This window comes from Pleurodeles waltl, chromosome 2_2 (genome assembly GCF_031143425.1).
Source record: "Pleurodeles waltl isolate 20211129_DDA chromosome 2_2, aPleWal1.hap1.20221129, whole genome shotgun sequence".
Taxonomy (NCBI): domain Eukaryota; kingdom Metazoa; phylum Chordata; class Amphibia; order Caudata; family Salamandridae; genus Pleurodeles; species Pleurodeles waltl.
In genome coordinates this window covers 582,951,624-582,978,400 of record NC_090439.1, presented here as the reverse complement: position 1 = coordinate 582,978,400, position 26,777 = coordinate 582,951,624, and the positions used below count along the sequence as shown (strand labels likewise).

The 26,777-nt window shown below is 47.3% G+C and overlaps 1 protein-coding gene across 1 annotated transcript in view; it reads left to right on the top strand.

Moving 5' to 3' along the window:
* CCDC178 (coiled-coil domain containing 178) overlaps nucleotides 1–26,777 on the top strand; it is a 1,079,202-nt gene that overhangs the window by 91,884 nt on the left and 960,541 nt on the right. The window contains exon 2 of the mRNA XM_069220096.1: nucleotides 23,561–23,640. Coding sequence (XP_069076197.1) covers nucleotides 23,583–23,640 — 58 coding nt within the window. The 5' untranslated portion in view covers nucleotides 23,561–23,582. The remainder of the gene's footprint in view (nucleotides 1–23,560; nucleotides 23,641–26,777) is intronic.

Genomic DNA, 26,777 nt, shown 5'->3' with positions numbered 1-26,777 from the left:
GCTGCTTTAGTAATCGGTGTTCTCACATTTAATTGCAGCAGCCGCGTGTTTAAGAGGAGGGCTTTGAGCACCGGCACCTTTTTATTTACAAATTAAGCACTGGACGGAGGAAGAGAAAAACGAAAATGCATCACAATGGGAGAAAGCTGCAAGAGTGAGCTGAAGGTGCAGAGAGTGGCTTTGTATGTATTGAAGAGGCCTGAGGTGGCTTCAGGATTACGCTGCCTGAGTTTTCCGTGTTCACACATTTAATTGCGGCAGCCGCGTGTTTAAGAGGAGAGCTTTGGCACATTTTCATTTACAAATTAAGCACTGGACATTGCCAACCTTCACGTAGGAGAGATGGAGGTAAGTGACTCATTTTCAAGTCTGTTTCAGATAGGTGGGGATATATTTTGAACAGGAGAGATAGCTAACATCATGCTGTCTGGGTATTCATTACGACCTGGATATTTTAGCTGTGTTTGTAGATGATGAAGCTTTGGAATTTGGTTCTTTCTGAGTGTAGCCTTCCAGGTTAATGGTTCAGGTTGCTGAGCTTGTGATGGGCTTTAGCTTGTCTCTTGTTACAGGTGATAAATAAGAATTTTGTATTTGTCAGATTGATATTAAAGTAGGGGAATCGGTTGAGACCAAATTTATATTGAAATAGAGGATATTGTTCACTATTATAATTTTTCAAGGGAAGCTTGGTGTCATCTCTGTGTTAACGCATTTCACTATGCATTTTTCAGGGAGACTTCCATATAATGTGGTAGAGGATTGTTCTTTAGGGTGCGCTGCAAATCAGTGGAAGTGTCCTGTATATAAAACTTGTCTTTTGGACTCTTATAGGCCAAGCAGGGTCACAGGAATTATGCGGCAGGAGGGGGGCAAATTATGTTTCAGGGTTGAGCAAATTATGCTGCAAGAAAAGTCAATTTTTTGCGGCACAATGCAGCACATTTTGTGATAGTATTTCTTCATTATTTCATCAAATTCAAACTTGATAACACTGTCTGGGCAGTGGTTGTTCCTCATTAGCATCAGTTTAACACCCGTATAAGCAATCAGAAACAGAAAGGTGACCAGTCGACCTTCACAAAGTGCCTTTCACTTCACTGCAACACGTGTTGCTGCATTTTTAATAATTTTTGAAGTATTTGAGCTAGAAACACTTTTTTTGTACAATTTGCAGATTATGTGGTAGATGGTGGATTATGTGGCAAATGTGTCAAAAATGTAATTATGCAAAAATCGCTACGGCCACACAATCACATATTTCCAGTGGCCCTGCATATGAGTAATCAATCAGTGATGACGAGGCTTGCTCAACACCATACAAATCCGAATGTTTGATATTTATCTGAAGTGTAACCTTACCTCCGCTCTTAGTACACAAAGTGCACTGATGTGCTGATTTACGTCTTTACCCCTCTTTCCGAAGTCACTTGATTCTGATATTTCCTTCAAAGAACCCATGAGGAAGAAGGAGCAAGCGCTCTGATTTTTTATTGAGGCTTTGAATCATATCTACCTACATTCAATATACCAGTACTGTCACACATCAATGGTAGCAGTATTTTTCTCCCTGGTTTCCATGTTTCCCTCTCTGGAGGCTGTCTTTTATTCAGCTGTTCCCCTCCTCACAGATGAAAAGAAAGTGCAATCTCATACTCTTACACTGCCTCCAGAGAGCTGCAGTTGGAGAGGTGGTGAGTCAGAGTGGGCAGCCGTGGAGAATGAGAAACCTGTTTATAATCCCGGCTTCCAGAACTCTATTGCCCCAAACTATGAGACCCCACCATGGATTGCAAAAGGGAAAACTGGTGAATTGTTAAACCTGGGGAATACTGTATATGGTGGTCTCTTATTAACTTTTAAACAGCCCTGTTCCATGATGTAATGTGAAGTGGACAAGAGATATAGCTGAAAACAACGTTTTCCTGAACATTTGTCTGAGGCTATTGTATCATTAATGCAAAGAAGTCCATCTTCCCATCAAATGACCACATGAAGTTCAAATGGGAAATTGGAGGTTGGTTTCACTGGCGAACAAATCACCTCTTCTGCCTCTGCACCACATGGAGCACTGCATTGTCCATAATAAGTTTCAAATTGTAAATGGAGCAGTCTAAAATGTATGCGTAACCATCTTCCTCGGAATCTAAACCCTCTCCAGCTATACAATAGTTCATCAAGGAACTCAAGGTTCATTTCATTATACAGTATCTTCCTCTATCCAAGTGACACTCCACCCAACCTTACCTGTTCCTCCCTTCCCAGTCAAAGTACTCTTATGTACTTGCTAAACAACCTATGATGAAATTCCTTCCTGATTGTTTTGTGTTTAGTATGTCCCATGTAAGCTTCTTGTGTACTCTATCAGAAACCGCCATTTACTTATTTAGTAAACAGTTTGTATAGTTTTATAATATTTGGCATTCTGCAATCCCTGTGTAAAAAAAACTGTTAGAAACTGGGTCTCTAGTTGACAGTGGGTTTGCGCCCTGTCCAATTAGGGACCCTCACTTTAGTAAGGATAAAGGAGATACCCGCTCAGACAACCCCTTCTCACCACCTTCGTAGCTTGGCACAAGCAGTCAGGCTTATATCAGAAGCAATGTGTAAAGAATTTGCACATAACACACAGTAGTAAGTGAAAATACTACAAAAAGATATAGCCAATAGTTATCTATATAAAACAAGACCACATACAATAAAAATCCAACATACAGTAAATAAGATATGAATTTTGCAAGAATTACTTAAAAAGACAGTTCAGGCCAGGCCGCGGCATTGTGGACCAGCTATGGTGTCAGGAAAACCGGCAAACAGTACCTTTGGAATTGCAGGGCGTCGTGAACCTCGCAATGAGATCCAGACAGCAGTGCTGCGGTGTCGGTTCTGGAAGTTGGTGCGGGGGTTGTCAGGCCCTTGAAGTCACACGCGTGGCAGATCAAACTCTGGGCTAATGAAGTCAGGCGTCGCTGGCATGGATGGCGTCAGGGCTGCGGTGCAAAGTGGGATGATATGACGTGCAGTCCCCCAGGTCACGGTGCAGGCAGCAGCTCGGTGACAGCATCCGGAGGCGTTGGTGAGACCAGGGCTGCAGTGTGAAGTGGGGTGGTGCGACGTGTGGTGTCACCAGGTCACGGTGCAGGCAGCGTTGTTGTCGTTGCTGAAGCGCTGTCATCGGTAGGCCTGAGTTGGCGGTGTGGCATGGAATGGGGCAATGCGGCATGGGATGGGCTCCGTGCGGCATCCACAGCTCGAGGTGCAGACAGGGATGCCTGGTGACGACACTGGAGTCGATGTTGCTGGTGTCGGTGGACCGGGGCAGCGGTGCGGGACGGGACAGCACTTTGTGTACCTCACAAGCAGTGTCAACAGGCCACGGTGCAGGCAGTGGCACCGATGTCAGCAGGGGCATCATCGTCAGGGATGCCCAGACTGCGGTGTGAGCAAGGTGATGCCGGAATGCGGGCCCACAGGTCACGGTGCAAGCAGCGGCTCAATGGCAGCATCGTGAGACTAGGGTTGCAGTATGAAGCGGGGCGGTGCAAATCCGTGAGGCGCCGGCAGGTCACTGTGCAGGCCAGCAGCTTCGTTGGCAGCATTGCAGTGATTTGTTTTCTTGAACAGCACAAAACACACAGTTCCCAGTGCAGTAGGCAGATGAAACTGAAGTCTTTGGTATCCCTGAGACTTTCAACAGGAGGCAAGCTCTACTCCAAGCCCTTTGAGAACTTTCTCAAGTAGGATACACAGTATCACCCTTTGCTCTCTTTTAAGGAAGAAGCAGCACCTGCAGGCCAGCCCAGCAAAGCACACACAGCAAAGGGGGCAGTACTCCTCCTCCAGCTCTTCAGCTCTTCTCCTTGGCAGAGGCTCCTCTTGATCTAGAAAGATTTTATAAGTTTGGGGTTTGGGGTCCACTCCTTATATCCCTTTCTGCCTTTGAAGTAGGCATACTTCAAAGGAAAGTCTCTGTTGTTCAGAAGATCCTTCCTTGTCCAGGTCAGGCCCCAGACACACACCAAGGGCTTAAAGACTGCATTGTGTGAGGGCAGGCAGAGCCCTTTCAGGTGTAAGTGACCACTCCTCCCTCCATTCTAGCCCAGATGACCCATCAGGATATGCAGGCTATAGCCCAGCTCCTTTTGAGTCACTGCCTAGAGGGAATTCACAACAGGCCAACTGTCAGTCTGATCCAGATGTGGAATACACAAGCAGGCAGAGGCACAGAATGGTTTAAGCAAGAAAATGCCAACTTTCTAAAAGTGGTATTTTCAAACTAACAATATAAGAACCAAATTCACTAAAAGATGTATATTTCTATCTGCTCTCAAAGAGAATCTACCCTTTAAGGATATTTAAAGGCAGCCCCCATTGTTAACCTATGAGAGAGATAGGCCTTGCGACAATGAAAACCGAATTTGGCAGTATTTAACTGTTAGGACATGTAAAACACATCAGTACATGTCCCACCTTTAACATACACTGCACCCTGCCCATGGGGTTACCTAGGGCCTACCCTAGGGGTGCTTTACATGTAGTAAAATGTAAGGTTTGGGCTTGTCCTTTGCAGTGGCAGGTCTGAACCATGTTTACAGGGCTACTAATGTGGGTGGGACAACCAGTGCTGCAGGCCGACTAGTACCATTTGATTTACAGGCCCTGGGCACCCTTTGTGTACTTTACTAGGGACTTACCAGTAAATCAAACATGCCAATCATGGATAAAGCAATCACAAACACAATTTACATAGGAAGCACTTGCACTTTAGTACTGATCAGCAGTGGTAAAGTGCGCAGAGACATTAAACCAGCAAAAACAAATCAGAACAAATAGAAGGAAGAAGGCAAAATGTTTGTGCATAACCCTACAAAAAGGGTCATTTCCAACAAAAAACAGCTCTAATGTCTTTATAATGGATGACTTGTGGTGCACCCAGTGAAATAGCTGCTCAACTGGAATAACTTATTACAGTTGAGTTCTGACATCACAATTCTTGCTGCCAGCAGCCAGGGCAAAGGCAGGTCAGAGCACAGAGCATAATTAAAGCAGCTGTTTACAGAACAAAAAAACAAAATGTTGATTTTCTTCCTTCTGCTCCTTTTTTCTAGCACTCCTGTGGTAATTATAGTAAAGTTACAATCTTTCTGCAAGTTTCCACTGTGCCATTTAAAAACAAAATCTAACTAATATTAAACTGCTTCTAATATATTTTTGCAACAAATATCTAACAGCTTTTTTTGATTTGTTTAATTGTGTACTAGAGATTTTAATGGTATTCTTCATGCTTGCACACATGCTCTCTATTTTTATATGAGAGACCTACGCACCAAGGGCCATATGTACGAACACTTTTTCCCATAGACACAGAATGGGTAAAAACCTTTGCTACATCTGGCCCCAAGTCTTTAAGTGGTTTGTGGGAAAGGTAAAAACTGTAAACTTTGCACTTGTATAGCACACTACTCATCCGTTAGGGTCTCAAGGCACTGTACGCATACCACTGTGGACCCCCTCCTGGCTTTTCCCTGTGAGGCACCCACTCCTGTACAGCCCAAGGGTGAAGCCAGGCATCCAAGCACTGTGATGGCCGTTGTGGAGATTAAGCAAGCTATTGCACAGAGTTGGACCCATTAATTAGATGAGGCACAGAGGCGAGAATTATCTGGTCCAAGGGAATTGAGCCCAAGACCCACCGAGGTGGGAATTGAACCGTGGTCCTGGGCCAGATCACTGTATCAGGGTCTGCCGCTCTAACCATTGTGCCACCACTCCTCTGAAGGGGATGGTGTGGCCATGTATTTTAAGGAATAAAGTACAACCTGCCATACATGATGAGGACTTTGCTAACCCAGCCTTCGGCCTCGTTCCTCTATATGGTCACGGAGCACCTTGTTGTCTTGCAATTTACTTATAATGTATGGCAGTGGATACTTTATCCCATATAAAAATCTAACCTGTCTTATATACCTGTGATTGGCGTGCTTTGTATCTTGTATTTGCATCTCTGTAGAGGAAAGAGGAGCTTTCTTATTATAATCTATCTATAAAATAAATATGATAACTATAACATTAACACATAATAGCACAGAAGAGATTAGCACGTAGAATAACACGCAAGACAAGAATGACATATATATCAGCTCCACATCAGTGCTTAGGATCCCTCACTATAAAAACCAAGCCAAGGCTTCATCTGTCCTTGCTGCCCTACACTGTAGGAAGCAGTTCTCAGGAATAGCCCAACAGCTGATTGCCTGAACATGCTTGTTCTTGCACCTCTTGGCCATTGTTTGCCTCTGCCATGGAAGAAGGAGTTCCTTCATTTACAGCATCCATTCCAGAGACACAGTGTAATCGGCAGGAAGACCTAGAAAGCTTAAGCTGATTCACAACGCTACATTACACTTTTGAGTAAGTTTGCACTTTGCAGTAAGTCTACTACTTAGAGTATTAACAAACTCCAAGGGTAAACTTATCACAAAAGTATATGTTGCATGTCTCCACCCCCAGAGTAGTGCAGTTGCCTTTCTCTTGTGTGGGTGGGTGGTGTTCCTTCCTAAACACCTCTCTAGCCTTCCCTAACACTCCTCTTACTTCTCCCTAATCCCATCCCTTTTAGTAGTGTCTGCCCCTTTTCTCTCCAACTCCCCTGTGTCCCTTTCACATTTACTTCTAAAATCTATACTCACATGTGCAGAGACTGTGCAGTCGCAGTGGAGAGCTTCTCACATATAATAGGCAAAACTTACATTTTGTAGTACGTGTATTACAAACGTACTACGAAGAACAGTTTGAAAATCAGGCCATTAGTGTGCAATAAACATAGAGAGTCAGCCAATGAAGATCATGGGAGAATTCCTCGTACATATCTCCCTCCATTCGGTAATGACCTGTTAACACTGTGGTGGAACTGACACATTGTGAATTTTAAAGACCCCGGGCTGGTCCAAAAGTTGCTGGCTGCCGCTAAGAATTTATGTGAAGGTCATACTAATATCTACCTTTTTCCTTTAGGGCATTTTCATAAACTGCCACACAGCCTTGGTGGGACCGAGCAGTCTATTCCATCAGTTCAACTCCCCGCACATCCTTGTTTTTCAGATACCAGTGTCCCACAGACAGCGGAGCCATATAATGTCACGGTGTCTAACCGTTTCAACATTCTCGATGAGCTTGACTGACATCCCCTAGGTGCCCAAACAGCAACAAGAATGATATGGATGGTCCCCTTAATGGTGGGTATTTAAAAATGGGGGGTGTTAGTGGGCCAGGCCCCCTTTCACTAAGGGAGTCTGACCATATGTTGGGGGCAGTGGATGGTAGAGTCACCTTAGGGGCTAGTAATAGTCTGAGTTCTCTTATATTGAGGCCCCATTACACGGATCACTCAAATCAAGGGGGAATTATAAACCTTGGGAATAGTCCCCCCCTCTTTTTCTCGGGACTAATGTGACCCATTACAAACATCGGGCCTCCATGGTAAGTGGGGCTCAGCTCTATCCCCTCATGGAATAGGGAGTGTAGATCTGGAGGCTGAGGTAATTAGAGATTCTAAATCCCAACCAGAGGGGGTGACAGTAGCAACTTGGAAACTTGGAATATAGCAGGCGTCCGTCCCAAGTTAAAGAATTCAGACAGGCAAAAGTTGGTTGCGTCTTTTGATGTGTTCAAGAAACATAGATGTTAGATTCCTTTTATATAGACGGTTTCACATCTTTGTTTCAACCTGCTCTTGCTTCCTTTTCAGGAAGGGCATGTGGCAGTCTTGCTATTTTTGTTGCAGTTAAAATTCCAACTGTGCATGTTGTCCATAAATGGTCTTCCCCACAGTTTTTGGTATCATTGATTTTCTGGTTAGAGAAATGTGACATTTTGTTGATTATATATTTTTTTTTTATAAAGAACTTTTATTGATTTTAAGATGAACAAAAAAATAAAATACAAATACAAATATAAATAGCGTGGCACCATTAACCAGATTACTTCGTTCGTTTTACTGGCCCCTGTGGGTTCTGCAGATACTAAGTACTTGTGTTCATTTAGTTCTAAATCAGTAGCTCTCAATGTTGCAGTGAACGAAAATATTATGTTCGTGTAGCCTAGACACGGTTCCCTCAAGGCTGGGGAGTTAGATCTTTGGCTAATGCTACCCTCCCCCATGAGCTCCCATTCGAAGAAAGTGTCCTACAGTCAGTCCAAATGTCACAGACAGGTTAGGTGTCTAACACATTCCCCCATTTCCCCCACACTCTATTGTACTTGTTTGGGCACCCCCTCGCTTCATATATGGGTTTTTCGCATTGTGCACACCAGTCTACACCTCGCCTCCATTTGGCGAGGTCCGGTGTTGTTTCGGCTTTCCAATCTGCCATGATGTCTCTCTTTGCCACCAGGCATGCCACTCCCAAAAAGGTTCGACTCGCCCTATTCAGCCCTGTCTCCCCCATGGCCCCCAGTAAAAGCGGTACGGGAGACACTTCCACTGCTGATTGTAGGACCTCTGAGACTTCACCTATGATCGCCTTCCAGTATATCTCTATAGCTGGGCAGGCCCAGACCATATGGAAGAAGTCGGCCTCTGGGTTTGAGCATCGGGGGCAGTTGGCTGTGGGCCAGAGGCCTGCCTGAAAGAGTCTTTTGGGGCTAAGGTATGCTGCGTGCAGGTAGAGGGTTTGTAGCATTTGAAATCGGGAGGTTATGGTCATTGACTGAGGGGCCATTAATGCGTCCCTCCAATCTATCTCGTCTATGGGGCACTTTCCACCCGCCCACTTTTGACGGAGCCCCTCGAGGCAGGGGGAGATATTAGTGAGGATAGAGCAGTATATCTGGGAGATTCCCCCTTTACCCAGGTTTCCCATCAGGACCCTCGCCTCTAATGGGCTGTATTCTGGAATGTTATCCCCTGGTCGCACGTGTACCAGCAGAGCGTGCCTGAGTTGTAAATATTTGTGGAATTGGGTGTTGGTTAATGAGTATATTCCCTGGAGCTCCTCAAAGGATCGCATGTGTGACCCTCCCCAGACGTCCCCGAGGGTGGATATCCCGATGTTGTCCCATTTCTGGAAACTTTCCAAAGCGGAGACTTCCGCCAGCCACTTTCCCTGCCAGAGGGGGCTCTGCTGGGTGAGACGGTTCCACCAGCCCGACACCCTCTGAGCCGCTCGCCACCCTGTAAGAATCACCCTAGTCACCTCTGGAGTATCCCGTGAGACCGGGCCCCCGTATAGCGTGTTAAAGATCCCGTTGTAGCCTATTGTTTGGAGTTCCAGTCTGTACGCTGGGTCTGTCCAGCCTCCACTCAGCCAGTCGTTAACCACCAGCAGGTGCGTAGCTAGGTAATAGAAGTAAATGTTAGACATTCCCAGCCCCCTGTCGTGGATATCTCTTTGCCATGTAATAAGGGATAGTTTGGGGCGGGAACCGTGCCACAAGAATTGGCACGCTGCCGTTTCCACTTCTTTGAACCACTTTCGGGGGACTGGGTGTGGGAAGTTCTGTAGTTGGTATACGAACCTGGAGAGTATCATCATTTTATATAGTCGTATTCTGCCCAATAGATTGAGGGGCAGACTCCGCCAGCGCTGGAGATCCTTTCTAGCTTTCCTAATGAGTGGGGTGATGTTTAATTCCCATGTTAGTTCAGGTAGCAAGGCTATGTGCACACCCAGGTACTTAAAGCTATTGCGGCGGATCGGGATATTTTGTTGCCAATCAACGCAGTCTCTAAAGGGATGTAAGGGGACCAACAGAGATTTGCCTGGATTTAAAGTCGGACCAGAGGCCTGTGAGAAAAGGTCTAGAAGTTGTAGGATTCGCAGGCCGATCACGGCTGGGTTAGAGAGGTAAATGAGGACGTCGTCTGCGTACAATTCCACCCGGTCCTCTGGACCCGCGGGCCACGACCAGCCCTCCAACAGGGGGTCCTCCCTCAACAACCTTGCCAGTGGTTCAATCGCGAGCGCAAATATCAACAGGGACAGTGGACATCCCTGCCGAGTTCCACGACGGCTGGGAAATGGTTCAGAGGCTACCCTGTTTACTTGAATACGTGCAGTTGGATTAGAGTAAAGTAGCCTTACGAGACCGCGGAATTTAGGTCCAATTCCGTTATTTCTTAGGACGTGTTCCAAGTAGGACCAGTCCACAGTGTCGAAGGCTTTTTCAAAATCGAGTAGGAGAAGGGCCAAAGGGGACCGAGTCAGGGTGTTGCGGTGTGCCAGAGTGACGTTCAATCGTCTAATGCAGTGTCTGGTACTACTTGATGGCATGAATCCACACTGGTCTGGGTGTACCAGTGAGGGGAGCGCATCTTTCAGCCTGGTGGCGAGTAAGGTCGATAGCACTTTAATCTCGGTGTTCAAGAGGGAGATGGGTCTGTACGCCGAGAGGTTACGTGACAGTGGTTGGGTCTTCGGGATCAACACTATTGTGGCTTGGTCAATCCCGGAAGGGAAACAGCCCTTCTTCTCGGCTTCGTCATACATATTGAGCAGGTGGGGGCTCAGAATATCCCAGCATCTGTTGTAAAGTTCCGATGGGAAGCCGTCTGGGCCGGGTGTTTTGCCCGATGACAGGCTGGATATTGCCGCTGTGATTTCGGCTAGCATTATGGTTTCATCTAGGTTCTCCCTGGTCGCTTGTGAAATCTTACGAAGAACAATGTCGTCCAGGAGGGGAGACTCCCTTTCAGCTGGGGGACGGGGGCGTTCTGCGTATAACTGTGCATAGTAAGAGGCAAAACTCTTAGCGATTTCACTTGGTGTCCTCACAATTGAGCCCGTCTCGTCCGCGATTTCGGGAATAATTCTGTCAGCTAGTGGACGCGAGGCCAGCCAGTGCAGGAGTTTACCGTTCTTGTCTCCCCAACCGTACACGCGAGCTGCTGACTCTCTCCAGGTATGCTTCGCGGATTCTAGTACCAACTGTCTTATCTCCTCTCTAACCATGGTAAGACGTCTCAGAATGGATGCTGATGCAGCGGTGGTGTCTAGTCGCTCAAGGTGTAACGCCCTGGCCTCAAGTTCTGCCACCCGTGAGTCACGGGCACGCTCCCGGGAGCACACAAGATGTTTAGCGTAACCTCTGAGTGAGGCTTTACACGCCGCCCAGATCGTGCCCGGGGATTGTACGGACCCTAAGTTCTGGTCAAAGTATTGGGTGAGATGGTCCCTAATCTCGAGGGTATATTAGTTATCTTGTAGGTGCAACGCGTTCATGCGCCACGTTGGACGCTGGGTCGGGTCAACACCTCCCAGCCAGATCCGTACTGGAGAATGGTCTGAGACTCTGCGAGGTAGTATCTCTGCACCAGTGACCCTAGAGACATCCAGTGCAGGCATAAACATGAGATCGATCCTGGCTTGCGATTGATGGTCAGCTGAGGTGTGTGTGTATTGTCGTGATCTGGGGTGCCAGGTCCTCCACACCTCGCACAGGCCCAGACCCGTAGCCCACCCGCTCAGGCTCGACGCCCTCCCGGATTGAGTGGTGGATATAGGCCCAGATACGTCGAGTCTGGGGTCCAGGACGGAGTTAAAGTCCCCTCCTATTAGTGTAGTTCCCTGGGGGAGGCGTGTCAATACCTGGCAGAGCGTAAGTAAAAAGGTGTCAAGCCCAGCTGGGGGGGTCATAAGCACACACAAGATTAAATGGTGATCCGTGTAGCGTACCGGTCACTGCCACAAATCTACCCTGTGAGTCTGACTGTGTGGCGGTAACCACTATGGGTAGCGAGCAGTGAAATAGGATGGCCACCCCTCTAGAGCCCCTTGAGAATCCGAGCAGGTGGGTCTCTTGTAGCAGAACCATTGAGGGAGCATACCTGCGCAGGGTATTGAACACTGTGGACCTCTTAATTTTGGCCAAAAGACTGTTTACATTCCATGAAAGAATCTGCGTCAGTGAGGGAACTGTGTGCATAGTGCTCGTGTATTGAGAGGTCGGGAACCTGCTCGGGGACCCAGAGGCAAACGTTCTGAGTGAGAAGGATCATTGTGGCAGGTGCAACAAAGGAAACTTATCAAAACAACTTTACTAAACCCTAGTGAAAACTTTGTACCCCCCAACCTCCCCCCACCCCATACTTCTACCCAGGAAGCATCTGTCGCCCAAGTACCCAACCGGGGTGTCAGTCAGATGGACTGTCACTAAGTGGAGTGATGGACCCCTCCTTTTCGTCGGATCAGTGGCAATCGGCTAACGATAGCCCAACCTAAGATAGTACTAGAATATGCAGCGCTATATTGTGTATGTGGTCCTGTTCCGATTTGTACTGGTCGGTGCCAAGTGTAGTAGGTCCCCCCTAGTATGTCGGAGTCTAATGTGTGAGTCCGTGTTATCCAAGTGTAGGGGACTGGCTCAGGTGATCCCCTCCCGCACCCCCCTCCAGGGCCCGAGCTCCCGGGGAGTCCCCACGGTCCCCACCCGCCAGGGAGTTCAGTTTAGACTCAGGGGCTGATTCTAACCCCGGCGGTCTTCGACCGCCAGGGCGAGGGTCGGCGGGAGCACCGCCGACAGGCCGGCGGTGCCCCGCAGGGCATTCTGACCGCGGCGCTTTGGCCGCGGTCAGAAAGGGTAAACCGGCGGTCTCCCGCCGGTTTACCGCTGCCCTCAGAATCCCCCATGGTGGCGCAGCTTGCTGCGCCGCCATGGGGGATTCTGACCCCCCCTACCGCCATCCTGTTCATGGCGGGAAAGCCGCCATGAACAGGATGGCGGTAGGGGGGGTCGCGGGGCCCCTGGGGTCCCCTGCTGTGCCCATGCCAATGGCATGGGCACGGCAGGGGCCCCCGTAAGAGGGCCCCGCAAGGTATTTCAGTGTCTGCCTTGCAGACACTGAAATACGCGACGGGTGCTACTGCACCCGTCGCACCTTCCCACTCCGCCGGCTCGATTACGAGCCGGCATCCTCGTGGGAAGGGAGTTTTTCCCTGGGCTGGCGGGCGGTCTTTTGGAGACTGCCCGCCAGCCCAGGGAAAAACTCATAATACCCTCCGCGGTCTTCTGACCGCGGAGCGGTATTATGGGGGCGGAATTCTGGCGGGCGGCCTCCGCCGCCCGCCAGAATTAGAATCACCCCCTCAGTGTCTTCCTCCTCCGGAGCAAAGGTGCCCCTCTGCCTCCCACGTCTGGACCTCGTACGTTTCCGACCTCTACTTGTGACCGGGTCCCTCCCCAGATGAGCCAGCGGGCCTTCTTCGGCTCCCAGTACCTTCTTCTGTGAGCCAGTCCCACGCCTCCTCAGGCAACTCAAAAAAGTGTGCCTTGCCGGCCAGGATAACTTTTAGGCGTGCGGGGAAGAGGAGCATGTAGGAAAGTTGCATCGCTCTAAATTTTTGTTTTACTTGTTCATATGACCGACGCCGGGTCTGGACCTCGCGGGAGTAGTCAGGGAAAATCAAAATTTGGTGGTTGTCCCAAAGGAGGTCAGGGGAGCGCCTGGCCTCCCTAAGAATGGCGTCACGGTCTTTAAAGTTGAAAAAGCGCGCAATCATAGGTCTCTTAGGCCCGCCCGGTGGGGGCCGCGGGGCCAGGGCCCTATGTGCCCATTCAATTGCAAACCATGGTGAGAGAGCGTGCTCTGGCATCCAGGACTTGATCCAGCTTTCCAGAAACTCGGGGGCTTTGTTGTCTTCCGCTCCCTCCGGAAAGCAAACAAAGCGCAGATTGTTGCGCCTAGAGCGGTTTTCGCCGTCTTCGGCCCGGCGGTGTAATTCACCAGTTCGAGTTTGTAGTTGGGCTACCTTGGTCCTAAGGTCAGCCAGGTCATCCTCCGTCTGCGAGACACGGGCCTCCACCTCCGTGATCCGGCCCACCGCGTTTCTGAGATCTTGTCTTATGAGGCTCATGTCTTCTCTCACTTCCCCACTTTTGGTTTCCACTGCCCGTTGTGATGTTTGGATTGATTGAAGGATAGCATTGACCCCGTCTGGGGCCGGGTCACTGGATGAGGCGTCTCCCTCGCTCTGAGGGGCCGTCGGCGTGGTAAATTGATCGACCCTCTGCTGGGACGACTGCGGCTGTCTGGAGGCCCTGTCTTTTCCCATGTCTCCTGCGGGCCTGAGCAAAACAGCTGCGACGCCGCCCGACCGCGTGGACGGGGCCCAGTTACGCCAAGGGCCTCCTACCCTAGCCGTCCCCCCTGGGGGCCCCACGGAGGCAATCCCGAGTTCACCAGACAGCCTCCGGGGCCGGGGCACCAGTCAGCAATGTCGGGGTGTAAGCCAGCAGCCACGGAGCGTCAAGCCCCTCATTAGATCCACGGAATCAGGGGGCAGTCAGGGTCGCCATATCCCAGTCACGGCGGGCCCCCTGACCAGTTCAGTTGGGGGGGCACCTCCCGCGCTGGACCAACAGACAAAGGAATGTTCATTCAGTAGGCTCCTCAGGAGCAGTGGTCACCTACCGGTTGCCACCAATGTCGTCTAGGCCTTAGTAGTTGGCTCGCAATCGTCGGGCGTCCACAGCACTCCGGGATTACATCGCTCTCCCACGTCCCCGGGGACGGGAACACTCACCGCATCAAGAGTAGGGGGTCAGCCCAGCCGTCTCCCTTCTCGCCTTGTCGCGACAGGGCTGCCCCTGCACCTGTATAGTGGGGGCCCCCAAGGCCCTTTACGGTCCGCTAGGTACAGTGCCGCGGCCACACCACCACAGGCCGCCTCCGCGGAGTCAGACCAGCTCGGTCGCCACCTCGCACGACGGTGGGTGGGACAGATCTCCTGTCTCCTCGCACTCCAGGGCCAGTCACCACCTCCAGGGCCTGGCCCGGACCCAGCCGCAGGGGCACGACACACCCCCAGCCCCGGTGTTGATTACATTTTTATGATATTTTTCTCCACCATGAAGTAGATAAAGGGTTGAATGATTTTGATGATTTTACGAACACTTTTTTCACTCATCAGGGGAAAAAAATAATCCTAATATGGGTAGGGGATTTTAATACCAGATGGTGCCTATTGGAAATAATCATGTTTGCGGTTTCGTACCGGGTGAATGTGAGGATAGGGCTTATCTTAAACATACTAAGCTGGGGGCCGCTTTACACTAATATTGAAATATGACCTTTTAATTATTGGTGGGGCCCAGCCAAAAAATTCTGACCAGATCTCAACGTTTATGGGGTAGGGGGCTACAGGGAGTACTATAAATTTTATATTAACATCTGCAGCTACTGTATCTCTAGAATAAATTCACAAAAATCCTGCAGCGGCGAAATGCAACATGGGCCTTTTTAGGATTACAGGACTTCAGCTTAACTGGGCAATGGCTGATCCTGTTAGTTTTACTAAGAAAATCGTCCATGATAATATAGAGTCCATTTAGCATGTTTTGAGGAGGATAGTACTGATAGCTCAATCCTCACGGAACTTAAAGTTCTATGTGAGGCGATTTCCAAAGGTTTGGTTATCCATAATCTCCTCCCTAGGATTTCTTCACATCGCTGGTTTAATGCTGCCTGCTTGGCACCGCATAAGCATTTAAAGGTGGTGCTTAAAAAGTCTCAGCGTAACCCTGTGGATGTTAAAAAGGCTGGGTGTGATTATCAGTCCACAGTGGAAGAAAGGAAGAGCTCTATAAGAGATAAGGCCTGGGACGAGCTGGTCCTTGCCTCATTATTCAGGGATAGTGCGAGGTTCTAGGCCATCGTAATTCATCCTTATATTTCAGAGTGTGATATGCCCAAACTGAAACCAGAGGTCCACTGGGTGACACTCAATCAGAGCCAGTCCAAATACCGATTGACTTTCCCATAGAAATTAGTGAGGTACTTTCTTTACTTGGAAAATCTACCTCTGGGAAAGCCCCAGGTCCGGACAGGGTCCCGGTTGATATTTTTAAATCAAATACAGATCTATGGGCCTCAGTTGTGAAAAATTTCTTAAGAAGTGCTGTGGTGGGGGACATCCCTGATTCATGGAAAAAGGACATTCTTGTCCCTGTTTTCAAAAAGGGAGATAAATCGTACCCAGCCTCCTATAGGCCAATATCTCAAATAGACGCAGCGGCAAAAACCCTGGGAAGGGTGATTCTTTCTCGACTCAAGGCATGGGCCGTAGAGAATAAGGTTTTAACACCCATCCAGTATGGGTTTAGCCCGGACATAGGGAATGTGGAACATTAAATTGAAGTTTGATTATCAGTAAGAATGTGAAGGCTAAGGGGGACGCCATTCATATGGCATTCATTGACCTGTCAAGTGCCTTTGATTTGGTTAATAGGGATAAATTATAGAAGATCATGCAGACAATGGGGTTGAATTGAAATTTGCTCATTTTATTGAGAGGCCTGCACCATGATCTTAAATATTGGTCCGATATGGCCCACAAGGGGAATTATCGTTTCCAATAAAGTCCATGAGAGGTGTTAGACAGGGCTGTATTTTAGCACCTTTCTTGTTCTTAATATAGATTAATTATATCACAGATTATTTAACTCGGGGAGGCGTGGACGTACCAAAGATGGGGGATCCTCCTGTGCCAATTCTTTTGAATGCAGATGATGCGGTTTTGATTGCACGCAACCCAATTGCACTTCAGAAGCTTTTATATCTTTTTCCTGAGTATATGGAAGGTCTGGACCTGAAAGTAAACTATTCAAAATCTTATACCATGACTTGTAGGCCTATACACACAAAATCCATGCACTTTAGAATTGGGGGGTACCATTTTAAAATGTACAAACAATTTTAGTTATTAAGGTATTGTTTTTAGCTCATCCCTAGGGCAGAAACAACACACTTTTGCAAAAGCTCAACCACTGGAAAGAAATGTGGAGGGCATCTTTTGATTCCCTAGGTCATTAGGCCACAAACCTCTGGCACAGATGATTGCCCTATATAAAGCTAAATGTATTGCTGCAGCTATCTATCAGGCAGGGGTTTGGGGTTAACAAAAATCAGATAGTCTCCAGCATATTGAGAGCGCCTTCACCCATAGATTGCTTGCAGTCCCAAAACAACCACAAAATTGTGTATGCCATGAGGAGATGAGCCTCCCCTAAATAACCAAACATATAAAAATCTTGGCACTCCTATTATGGATTAAGTGTTGGCAAAACCCAGAAGCAGCATTAGATAGTGCCTGTATGTCAGATTGTCTAGCTCTAGAAAATATGAGTAAGATACCGTGGATGATGTATGTAAAGTCAGGTCTTCAGAATTTAGGATTAATTGATTGGTTCAACTCCCCCACATGTCTCCCAAAGAATGCTAAGCTGATTGTGAAATCTAGGTATGCAATCCACTACGGGGAGGAGAGGTTAAGAGGGGCTTTGGACATTAAATCGTTGGACTTTTATTTGCAGATTGTCAGTGTTAAATCCCGTTAGCCATATTTGGCATGGATAGAGAATGTAAACCATTGGCTTCTTTTAGCATATTTTAGAATAAATTTGATTCATTTTAAAGTGTCTTTCCTGTTACAATGTTCTTGGCAGCAGGACCTACCTCCTTGTCATTGTGATCATGCCTCCAAACAAAGCACTTGTCACTTTACTTTATTTTTCCATTTTAAAGAGGCACAAGAAGGACCTTTCTTACTCCAATGATGCATCAGGGGAAGTTTAGACAATCTTGTCCTGCAATGGAATTTTTACAGAAATTAACTATGATTGATTTGTGCCATGCTGTGTTAAATTTTATTAAGAGTGCAATCTGAATTACAGATCGGTATGAGCTACTAAATGTAACTTGAGATTGTAATGTGAAAGAGTAGTAATTCCCTCCTGATTTTTTGGAATTTTATTGACTGTGATTTTATACGTTTTATTGATTTTTGGTGTTATTTATATTAATTTTTTTATGTTTTGTGATCTTGCTTTTTATGGCTTGTTGCCGAAATAAAGTTGTTGTGACTGACACATTGTGATCTTAGCTGTGTACTCACCTAAAATGTACTAGATGTTTCCCGCATTTTGGTGCAGACAGATGGAATTGCTTGGCCAGTGATCCATCTTAAGGTTACACATTGTCAATCAAAATTTCTTTCGCATATAATGATGATTAAGGCTTGCTGATATTCAGTTTGAACTAGATGGTGAGAGATACTAAATACAGTATAGTGCAAATACAGTTGCTGTCTAGCTGACACCAACGCATCCAAGCAGACGGCTTTCCGTGGTTGAGATAATTAAGTTGTCAAATGTTTGAAATTTAAATTAGATGTTCGTTGGATCACCTTTTATTTTGTGCATTAATAATCTGTTATTGGTATCTACGAGCATCAGCGTGCCTACCAAAATATCTGCTTCGTTTATAGTCTCCATGGGTTAGGAATGTTAACCTCTGCTGCATAGTTTTCACATTTTAAAATGCAATGTCATTTTTTTGTTGGCTATCTCAACTCATCTCACGTACAGAATAGGTAATCTTCCACTTTGTTCCAGTGCATTGTTAGCTAATTTTTATGTATCAAAATCCTGAAGACAGAACTGACAGTGTCATTTAGGGCCTCATTTTGCCCAACAAACTCTTTGGGTTGGAAGACCGCCACTCCGGTCTTCCGCCCGCTGGCCCTATTACGAGTTTCCCACTGGCCCAGCGGGAAACTACCCACAACATTGACATAGGCTTGATTACGAGCCGGCGGCAATGTTGCGGTGCATCAGGTGCGACAGCACCCGGAGCACTTTTCACTGCCTGTAATGCAAGCAATGAAAAGCGTGACATGGCTGTCTATGGGGGACCAATATCTGTCCATGCCAAGGGCATGGGCAGTGCAGGAGCCCCCAGTGCCCCATTTCTGCCAGCCTTTGCTTGGCGGTGGAGCTGCCATGCAAAAATTGCCAGACTCCGGACTCATAATCCACAGGGCAGCGCTGCCCTGGCGGATTAAGACTACCAGCACCGCCAGGCTGTTGGCCGGCAAAAAAGTAGTGGTGCTGCTTTCGCCACAGTCGTAGTGTGGAGGTTGGACCGCCACTTTGGCGGCAGTCCGACCTCCACCACGAGTCGACTCCTAAGGAGGCCCTTAGTGCCTGGAGACTTCTTGCTGATGTCACTGCTCAAAATCATAGGGTGGCAGAAGCAACTTCACACACCTTTTCATAATACTCTATCATCACTGACATAAGAGGAAGTGACGTTGTACAAAAGGGGATGCAGATGAGGAACCGTTGTATATTTGTAATTGATTGCTTCGCAAAATTGGGGCATGCCATATATGGCTAATATAATTAACAACAGGTAACACACTAGCTATTAAAATGAAAGTGAAATCTGTGCTTAGCTTTGTATGATCAGCAGGCACAGGTGTCAAATTGCGGGCGTTGCAAGGCAGCCTAAAAGGATTACGAAGTAGTAAAATGGGAGTAGCAAATGCAAATGACAGCTGTTTGTAAATATCACCCTCTGCTAGTCGTTGTTCAGCATTAGATGCATTTGCTGAAGGAAATCTAGATTTGCCATTTTACTTCCTGTGCATGTCAAGGTACATTGCATGAGAAATTGACAGGCTTACATCCAGTGGGAGTTAAACCAGCTGTCTCCTTCAAAGACGCGTCAGAAGTGGTTTGTAGAGCAAGATGTGCAGCTAATGTTCAGCGTCTTTCAAAAGCTAGTGTAGAAATAATTTTTCAGTCATACATCGATCTTGTCTACGGCTCAGCCGCGCGTATTACACGTTTTTAGAGTGTGCTAAACGAGTCCATGTTTAAATATACATTTGATTTGTGAGTAAAAACCCGTTTTTAAACAATATGTATATTAGACAATATGGATAGCTAATATGGAACTGTTCATGCCCCACAGAAATGCAGCTGCATTAGTTATGTAGCCCCTATTAAGAACAGTGAGCCTGGGGACTACACTACTATGCTATGGTGGGCGATCTGAACCACCCTCCATTGTGATGTGCTTGACTGATTATGTAGATCCCTACCCTCACTCCTGCATAGTTCTTTTTTTATTGCCATATGTTTTATATAAGCAGGTTTGCTAGTTATCAGTTGTTTATGCTGGTTCTGCTTCTCACAAACATAGGCACCCAGTTTCTCTAGTCCCTTTGCTTCCAGAGATCACTATCGTTAATGGATTCCCCAGTCTATTTTTATTGAGGGTTCTACTATTTGCCTTCACATGATACCAGGGGCACTGCAAAAGCACGGGTGCCACCGTATTAGACCTTTTCCTAATAGTTATTTGTAAAGGTTCTTTCTCCCACACTGATCACGCTCTGCAGTGCCCTAGTCTAGTTCCAGGTCGCTTCCATAAGTAATAGGCCTTCATACCCTCACAGTGTGAGTTGTCATCAAACATGGAGCTGGAGAGTTCATCCATCATTCATTGTGATGTCTGTTATCCATCCTGTGCCCACAGGGGCATCACCCACTGTGTGCTCATGGTAATTGAAGATAAGTGCTCTGTGAAATTCACTTTTCAGGAACTTGCTGTGTTATGGCATGCATCCACCATACAAACTGATTTTTTTCCCCAGAGAGTATATTTTGAAAACAACAGTTCCACAAGTGTTTGTAGAGCTCAATTCTCAATTTTTTCCCAAATACAGACTACTTCTCTAACGTTGAACCTCAGTCTTCCTAGATCGAGTGACATTTTAAAGTCCAAAGAGAGAGTTTACGCTGTACTTTCCATGATGTTCTCTTTGTCTACCAGGATGCTGATCCTTCCTTTATTTAGTACCTCTGCTTGATCTCCTTTCAGTTCTAGGCCAGGTTGATAAGTCTACAATTTTTATGCCCTCGACTTGTGTTGACTTGACTAGGTATTTCATTGTAAATGTCCTGAAAATGGCAAGAAGTGTAGGCTTTCTGGTCGTGCCTTTACTGTTCTTGTGGCTAATGACCTACGTGATATGGCTTCTGGTGTCAGGTTCTGGGACATCAGTTGTTCCTGCTCTGAAACCATTCATCTTCACCTGCCTCTTGTCTGCGTTGCCCATTCTGTGATCTGCAAAGTTTCATGACTCAGTTTGTGTAAAGAAAATCAGCAGACAGTGCTGCAATGTATGCTGAAATCTGCCAGCGTCTGTTTGTGAGATGTGGGAGGAGTAGAGCAAAGATACGTCCTTTCATTTGCACTGCATCATGTTATTTTCCCTTTCTCAATGCTTAATTCGTAACAAAATAAGTGCTATGGAGAGGAAGTGTTGTGGGGTGTGAGGTCCAGAAGGGAACTGCGGCATGAGGACTCTCTGTGTGAGGTGTGAGGAATCCAGACTTCACCGAATGGACTGTAGCCCATGTGCTGGACTTAATAGGTGACCTTGTATGCCAGGAGAGCTACTGTGAACTGAGATACAGGAGGGCTGTGGGAGAACCCGGCTCCTTGCACCGATTGGGCCATTGCCTGTGTGCCTAATGAAATGGACTGCCCCGTATGCCAGGAGGGTCCGCCGCTGATTATTGAAAGCTGGTGGTTGGAGAAACCTGTCCCGCACTGATTGGGCCGTTGCCCATGTGCTAAATTGACCTGACGACCCCCTATGCCAGGAGGGTTGATTATATGACGGAACACCGAATTAAAAACAACTACTAACCTTAACAACGAGGTCGGAACACCGACCTCGTCCTTACTACTAATGATTTTACCACGAATGCCTTAACAACGATATTTCATTGTAAAGGCATTCCTGATAAAATCATTAGCAATAGGCACCATTCACCCTACATCCCTCAACCCACCCCCCCCACCCACTCCCCAAAACCAAAAACGCCCCACCCCCAACCCCACCCTAAAACCTAAAACCCCCTGACCACCCACCCACTCCCCAAAACCAAAAACGCCCCACCCCCCTACCCCACCCTAAAACCTAAAACCCCCTGACCCCCCACCCACTCCCCAAAACCAAAAACACCCCACCCCCCCAACCCCACCCTAAAACCCCCTGACCCCCCACCCACTCCCCAAAACCAAAAACGCCCCACCCCTCAACCCCACCCCAAAACCTAAAAACCCCTGACCCCCCACCCCCTCCCCAAAACCAAAAACGCCCCACCCCCCCAACCCCACCCCAAAACCTAAACCCACCACTTACCTTCGCCAACTCCCTTCTTTGTACCTTAACCTCGCATGTTCGTTGTTCAGAACATACGTAGTTAAGGCACAAAAATACGAAGTCGTGGTTAAAAAAAGCGTTGTTACGCTTTCGTTAACCACGACTTTCGTAATAAAAAAGTCAAAAAAAAGGATGTTTACCAGGAGGGTCTGTCATTGCGTGGATGAAAGCCTGTGGCAGGGGAGACCCGATGCTGCATCGATCAGGCGATTGCCCATGTGCTGAAGTGGCGCTTGGCAACCCCATATGCCAGGAGGGGCCACCAGAGATGCTGAAGTCAATAGGTTTGGGTCGTCGCCCGGGACTGGGACACTGTAAGGACCAAGGTGGAACTCAACTGTATCTTGTGAATTGCACCCAGGGGACCCCGTTGGAGCAAGGAAACCACCACCCATCCTCTACTGAGCGAGAAAAGACTTATCATATGACCACCAGGGCACCTCACCCGTCTAAATCAGCAGGTAGCGTTGCTTAGGGAAGAGTGCCAGTGCCTGCCAGGTACTCCCACATGTGACTGCGAGTGGCCCAACTCAGCCGATGCAGAACAGGATCATGCTGCACCGCTGCAGGGTAGTTGGCCACCAGAGCATGTAAGCTGAGCACTAGACCTTTGGGGTCCCGGGGGACATACAACCATTGGTGCTGCTAATCCCTAGGCTCAAAAAACTGAACTTACTTGCAGAGTCTCAGGGAGGAACTCTTGAGTGCAGCATATTAGTTTACATTCCCTTGATGCGACCATGAGCAAATGGGGAATAATATTGAACCTCTCTGCTCTAGAGGTGGAAGGGCAGGGAGTGGCCTAACCACTACTAGAGCCTTGACCTCACAGGGAATATGCTATTGCTTTTTGAATATCATTTGCCATTGCATGTGTAGAGTTAGAATCAAAAAAACTTATTTTGATACAAAAGCAAGTATTTGACTAGACAGTGTTGTATTGTTGCGCTGCACGCACATTTATTTATGAGTTGTGTTCACTGATCTGTATCTAAGCTTCCCCTGAAGGAGCCTTGACTGCTCAAGCTATGTTACCCAAATGCGAGTCAGGTGCAGAAGAGGGTGCTTGACCATGTTGAGCTGGATCCATGATAAGGTAGGCACTGGACACCATGGGTAAAAGGCTTCAACCACCTCGGTTGGGCCCAGTAACTCCTGCTTGCCCCTTTCTCCCTGGAAGGGGGTCTGACAGTTATTTGTAATGTATATTGAATTAATAAACAACTGTTGTTGTGCTCATCTCTAAATTAGACTTACAGCACCATCATGTGGCAGACTACCATAAAGTCCAGTGTTGACAATTAAGTGCTGGTGTCGAGCTCCTGAACCCAATGGTTCAAATTAGGCACTGCCCTTTCTCCTTTTTATATGTGATTTTAAAAAAGGGACCTGTGGGCTGTTCTTAAACTAATACACTTATTTATTTGACTGGTACAACAACCATGATCCTTTTTGACAAAACTGTCTGCAATAGCTATAATATAATATTCTGTTCCATCTGTAAAACATGGTGTGAATAAATACCTTTTTATTTTTTCTGTTAGGTTATCAGCGCAGAAGAAGAAAATGCCTGATGTGCAGTTGCTACACTGTTGCCCTAAAGAAAGTGACCACCAGCTGCATGGTAAGTGAATGTTAAACTTGGAAGGTTTCCTCTATCGCTCTTGTGCACTCCCAGTTGCTGCCAACATACTATCATTATCTAGTAGCTGCTAGAAAATGATAGTAGTCGTATATATGATGTTATGTTGTGCAGATTTATAGAGTGCACTATCACCGGGGAGGGTACCCTGGCACTGAGCAGGTGTGAGTCTAGGCGCACCTTGGGCCTAGTGGGACTACTCAAACAGCCAGGTCTTCAGCTTCTTGATGAATCAAGAAGTAAGGAGGAGGCTCTTATGTGTAGCGGCAGGTTGTTTCAACCTGTAGGAGCAATATAGGCGAAGGGTCAACTGCCAGATCTGGATTTCTGTTGTGTCAGAGTTGTGCAAGAAGGGTTGTTGGCATCAACTTTGGAGATAAGGATATAAGTGAGCTTGTTCTCCTCCATTCTAAGTGGAGATTAAAAAGAAATTGATTACAGACTTGGGAAAGCTAAATCTGCTGGTCCCCCAAGTTCTATGAGGAGTATATTGATTCTTGATCATGTTCTAAATTATATTCAGCATTGTGGCAATAGACCACATCAGCAGCATTTTGTATTGAATTCCTAACTGAAAAATCCAGCTTGAAATGAGTCTGCGATTGAGTACCCATGGTGAGAGCTGGAAGTTCAAAAAATGGGAATCTTTGACTTTTCTCACATCCCCTGTGCACTATAGCGTTTTGTCCTCTTAACTAGATAGGGTACATGAGCATGGGTAGTTTGCTGCAATTAGGTTTGTTACAAATGTGTGCCTGTATTGGAGTATACGTTGCTGCAACACACACATTTCTCATGAGAATTGTGACTACCATTTCAGGTACCTCACCCTTTTCCTACACAGGACCTTGTTGGCCATCTTACCCACTGGTTGGCTGGGGCTTAGTTAAGTCAGTGTTTGTTTGTGTAATGCTTTCTGACAACTGGGCTTCCTTTGATATTTCCTGCATATGCTCATGTGACACTCCACCAGGGTCCTGGGGCACAGGAAGAGCACGTGGGGCACTGCTTCAGGTGTTAACCCACACAGCCAGCAGAGCCCGTCCTTTGGTGGTCGTTGCCATGGCGTCTTGTGTGTTCCTACTGGGAGGACCCCAGGCGGTAGAGCAAGAACTTTGACTTGGTGCAGTAGGTTAAAATAATGCCCGGATAGGGCTGGGGAGCTGGGGTCTTGTTCAGGACTAGCCAGATGTGGTGTCTTTTCTCGTGGGCTGTTTTGTCTTTAGTTAGGCCCAGAATCTTTGTTGCTCTTTTAGTTAGGGTTTTGAAAACTTTATGGTTAATCTCTGATGTCCATGGGCTTCTGATGTCGAACTGCTTTATTGAGGAATCAAGGTATATTCTTGCCGGTGATCGGGTTTTATGGTGTTTGTGGTCGCAGCCCTTGTTTTGTGAAGGAAGTTGATAAAAGCTGCCCTCTTTGCTAGAGACTGTTTGAGAAGGCCGAACTGTGCTGGTGATGTATGCCTCGGGAGCTTGAACCGTTGCCTGTAGATGCTTACTACTGTGGCATCCATGACCTTTACGTCCCTGCCGCGTAGTGCGATACTGGCGTAGGCTTATATTGGAATCACCTTGGCTCTTGCCACTTCTAGCATATTTGTTCAGTTTTGTCGACAGAGTCCGTAGACCCATGGAGAGTGCCTGCCCTTCTGTCTTTTTTCTTCCTTGTGTTTGAGAAAAGAGCTGTGGTGGTCAAACAGAAAGCCTAGATATTTATAACTTGTTGTTTCTTCCAGCGTGCTTCCACTCAACCCCCAAGTTGTTGCCCCTTTAAGGGATTTCTTGCCAATTATCATGATTTTGTTTTTTTTGTGGTTGATTTGTAGCTAGTTCTCGAGGGCGTAGTCTTCAGTTGCTTTCAGGAGATATTGCATACCTACCCTTGTTCTGTTGAGCAGCACAAGATCGCCTGCATGTAGCAGGTTTGACAGTTGCTTCTTTCCTAGCCTTGGTACATGGGCGTTAAATGAAGATCGCGCCATTGAGAAATCAGCCATCAAGAGACTGAAGAGCGTGGGGGCCAAGACACAGCCCTGTTTTAGGCCTTTTGTCATTGGGATCTTGCTGGATAGGTTTGAACTGTTGCCCAGTTTAATCCTGACCCATGTGCCAGTGTATAGTGACTCAATGGCTTTCAACAGTTGTTCTGGAATTTGCCAGCTACCGAGTTTCTACCAGAGCTTGTTTCAGTTATTGCTGTCAAAGGCTGCTTTGAAGTCAATGAAGCAGAGATAGATTGGGAGCTTCGTAGCCTTTGAGGAGTCCAGTATGAGGGATAATGCCATGTTAGGGTCCATGCCTGTGTTACTGGTGAACCCCATTTGGTTTGAGGGAATTATAGATTTTTGACCAGCCCAGTCGGCCAGGTGTTCCAGGAAAGTTCTAGTATAGTATTTTGCTTTGTTGTCCATAAGTGCGATCAGGCGGTAGTTGCTGGGAATTGACCTATCCCCGCCTTTGTATATTGGTGAGATTATGGATCCTCTCCAGGATTTTGGGATTGGTTCACCAGACAGGGCGTGGTTGAAGAGGGGGGGGCCATGGCTTCTGCCCACTTCGGGGGTCCAGCTTATAGATGGTCTGCGGAACTCTGCTTGGAACAGGGTCTCCCGTCTTTCTCCCTCTGCCTATTAGCCTTTGGATGCCTGCACAGGAGATGGATAGTTCACTGACTACATTGCTGAAGTTTCTGGTGGCTGGGTTGCCGGAGTTGGATGGCCTGCCAGGGCCACTGGTGGCGACGTGGTCCTCGATGCCGTCGGTTTCCTAGAAGTGTAGTTTAAGAAAAGATGCCCACTCCGCCTCCAAGATGTTTGAGTCCGAGATTGAGCCTTTTCAATTTTCAGGACTTTTACAGTACTCCAGAATTGGATGGCCTTCTTGTTTTTTATGTCCCAGATAAATTTAGCCCAGGATTTTGTAGCTTCCTGATCTCCCATACTGTTTGTTTCAGCTTTCCTTTTACTTTTTTCAGTCTGATGAGGTGGCATTCTTGTTCGGGAAACCGGCGGGTCCGCCGGAGTGCTTGATTAACTTTCCTTTTTAGCTGTTTCAGCCTAAGCGAGGAGGGGAGCTCCTTTGTGACCCTTTGGGTGTGGCACCTGGTGGCTGTGACG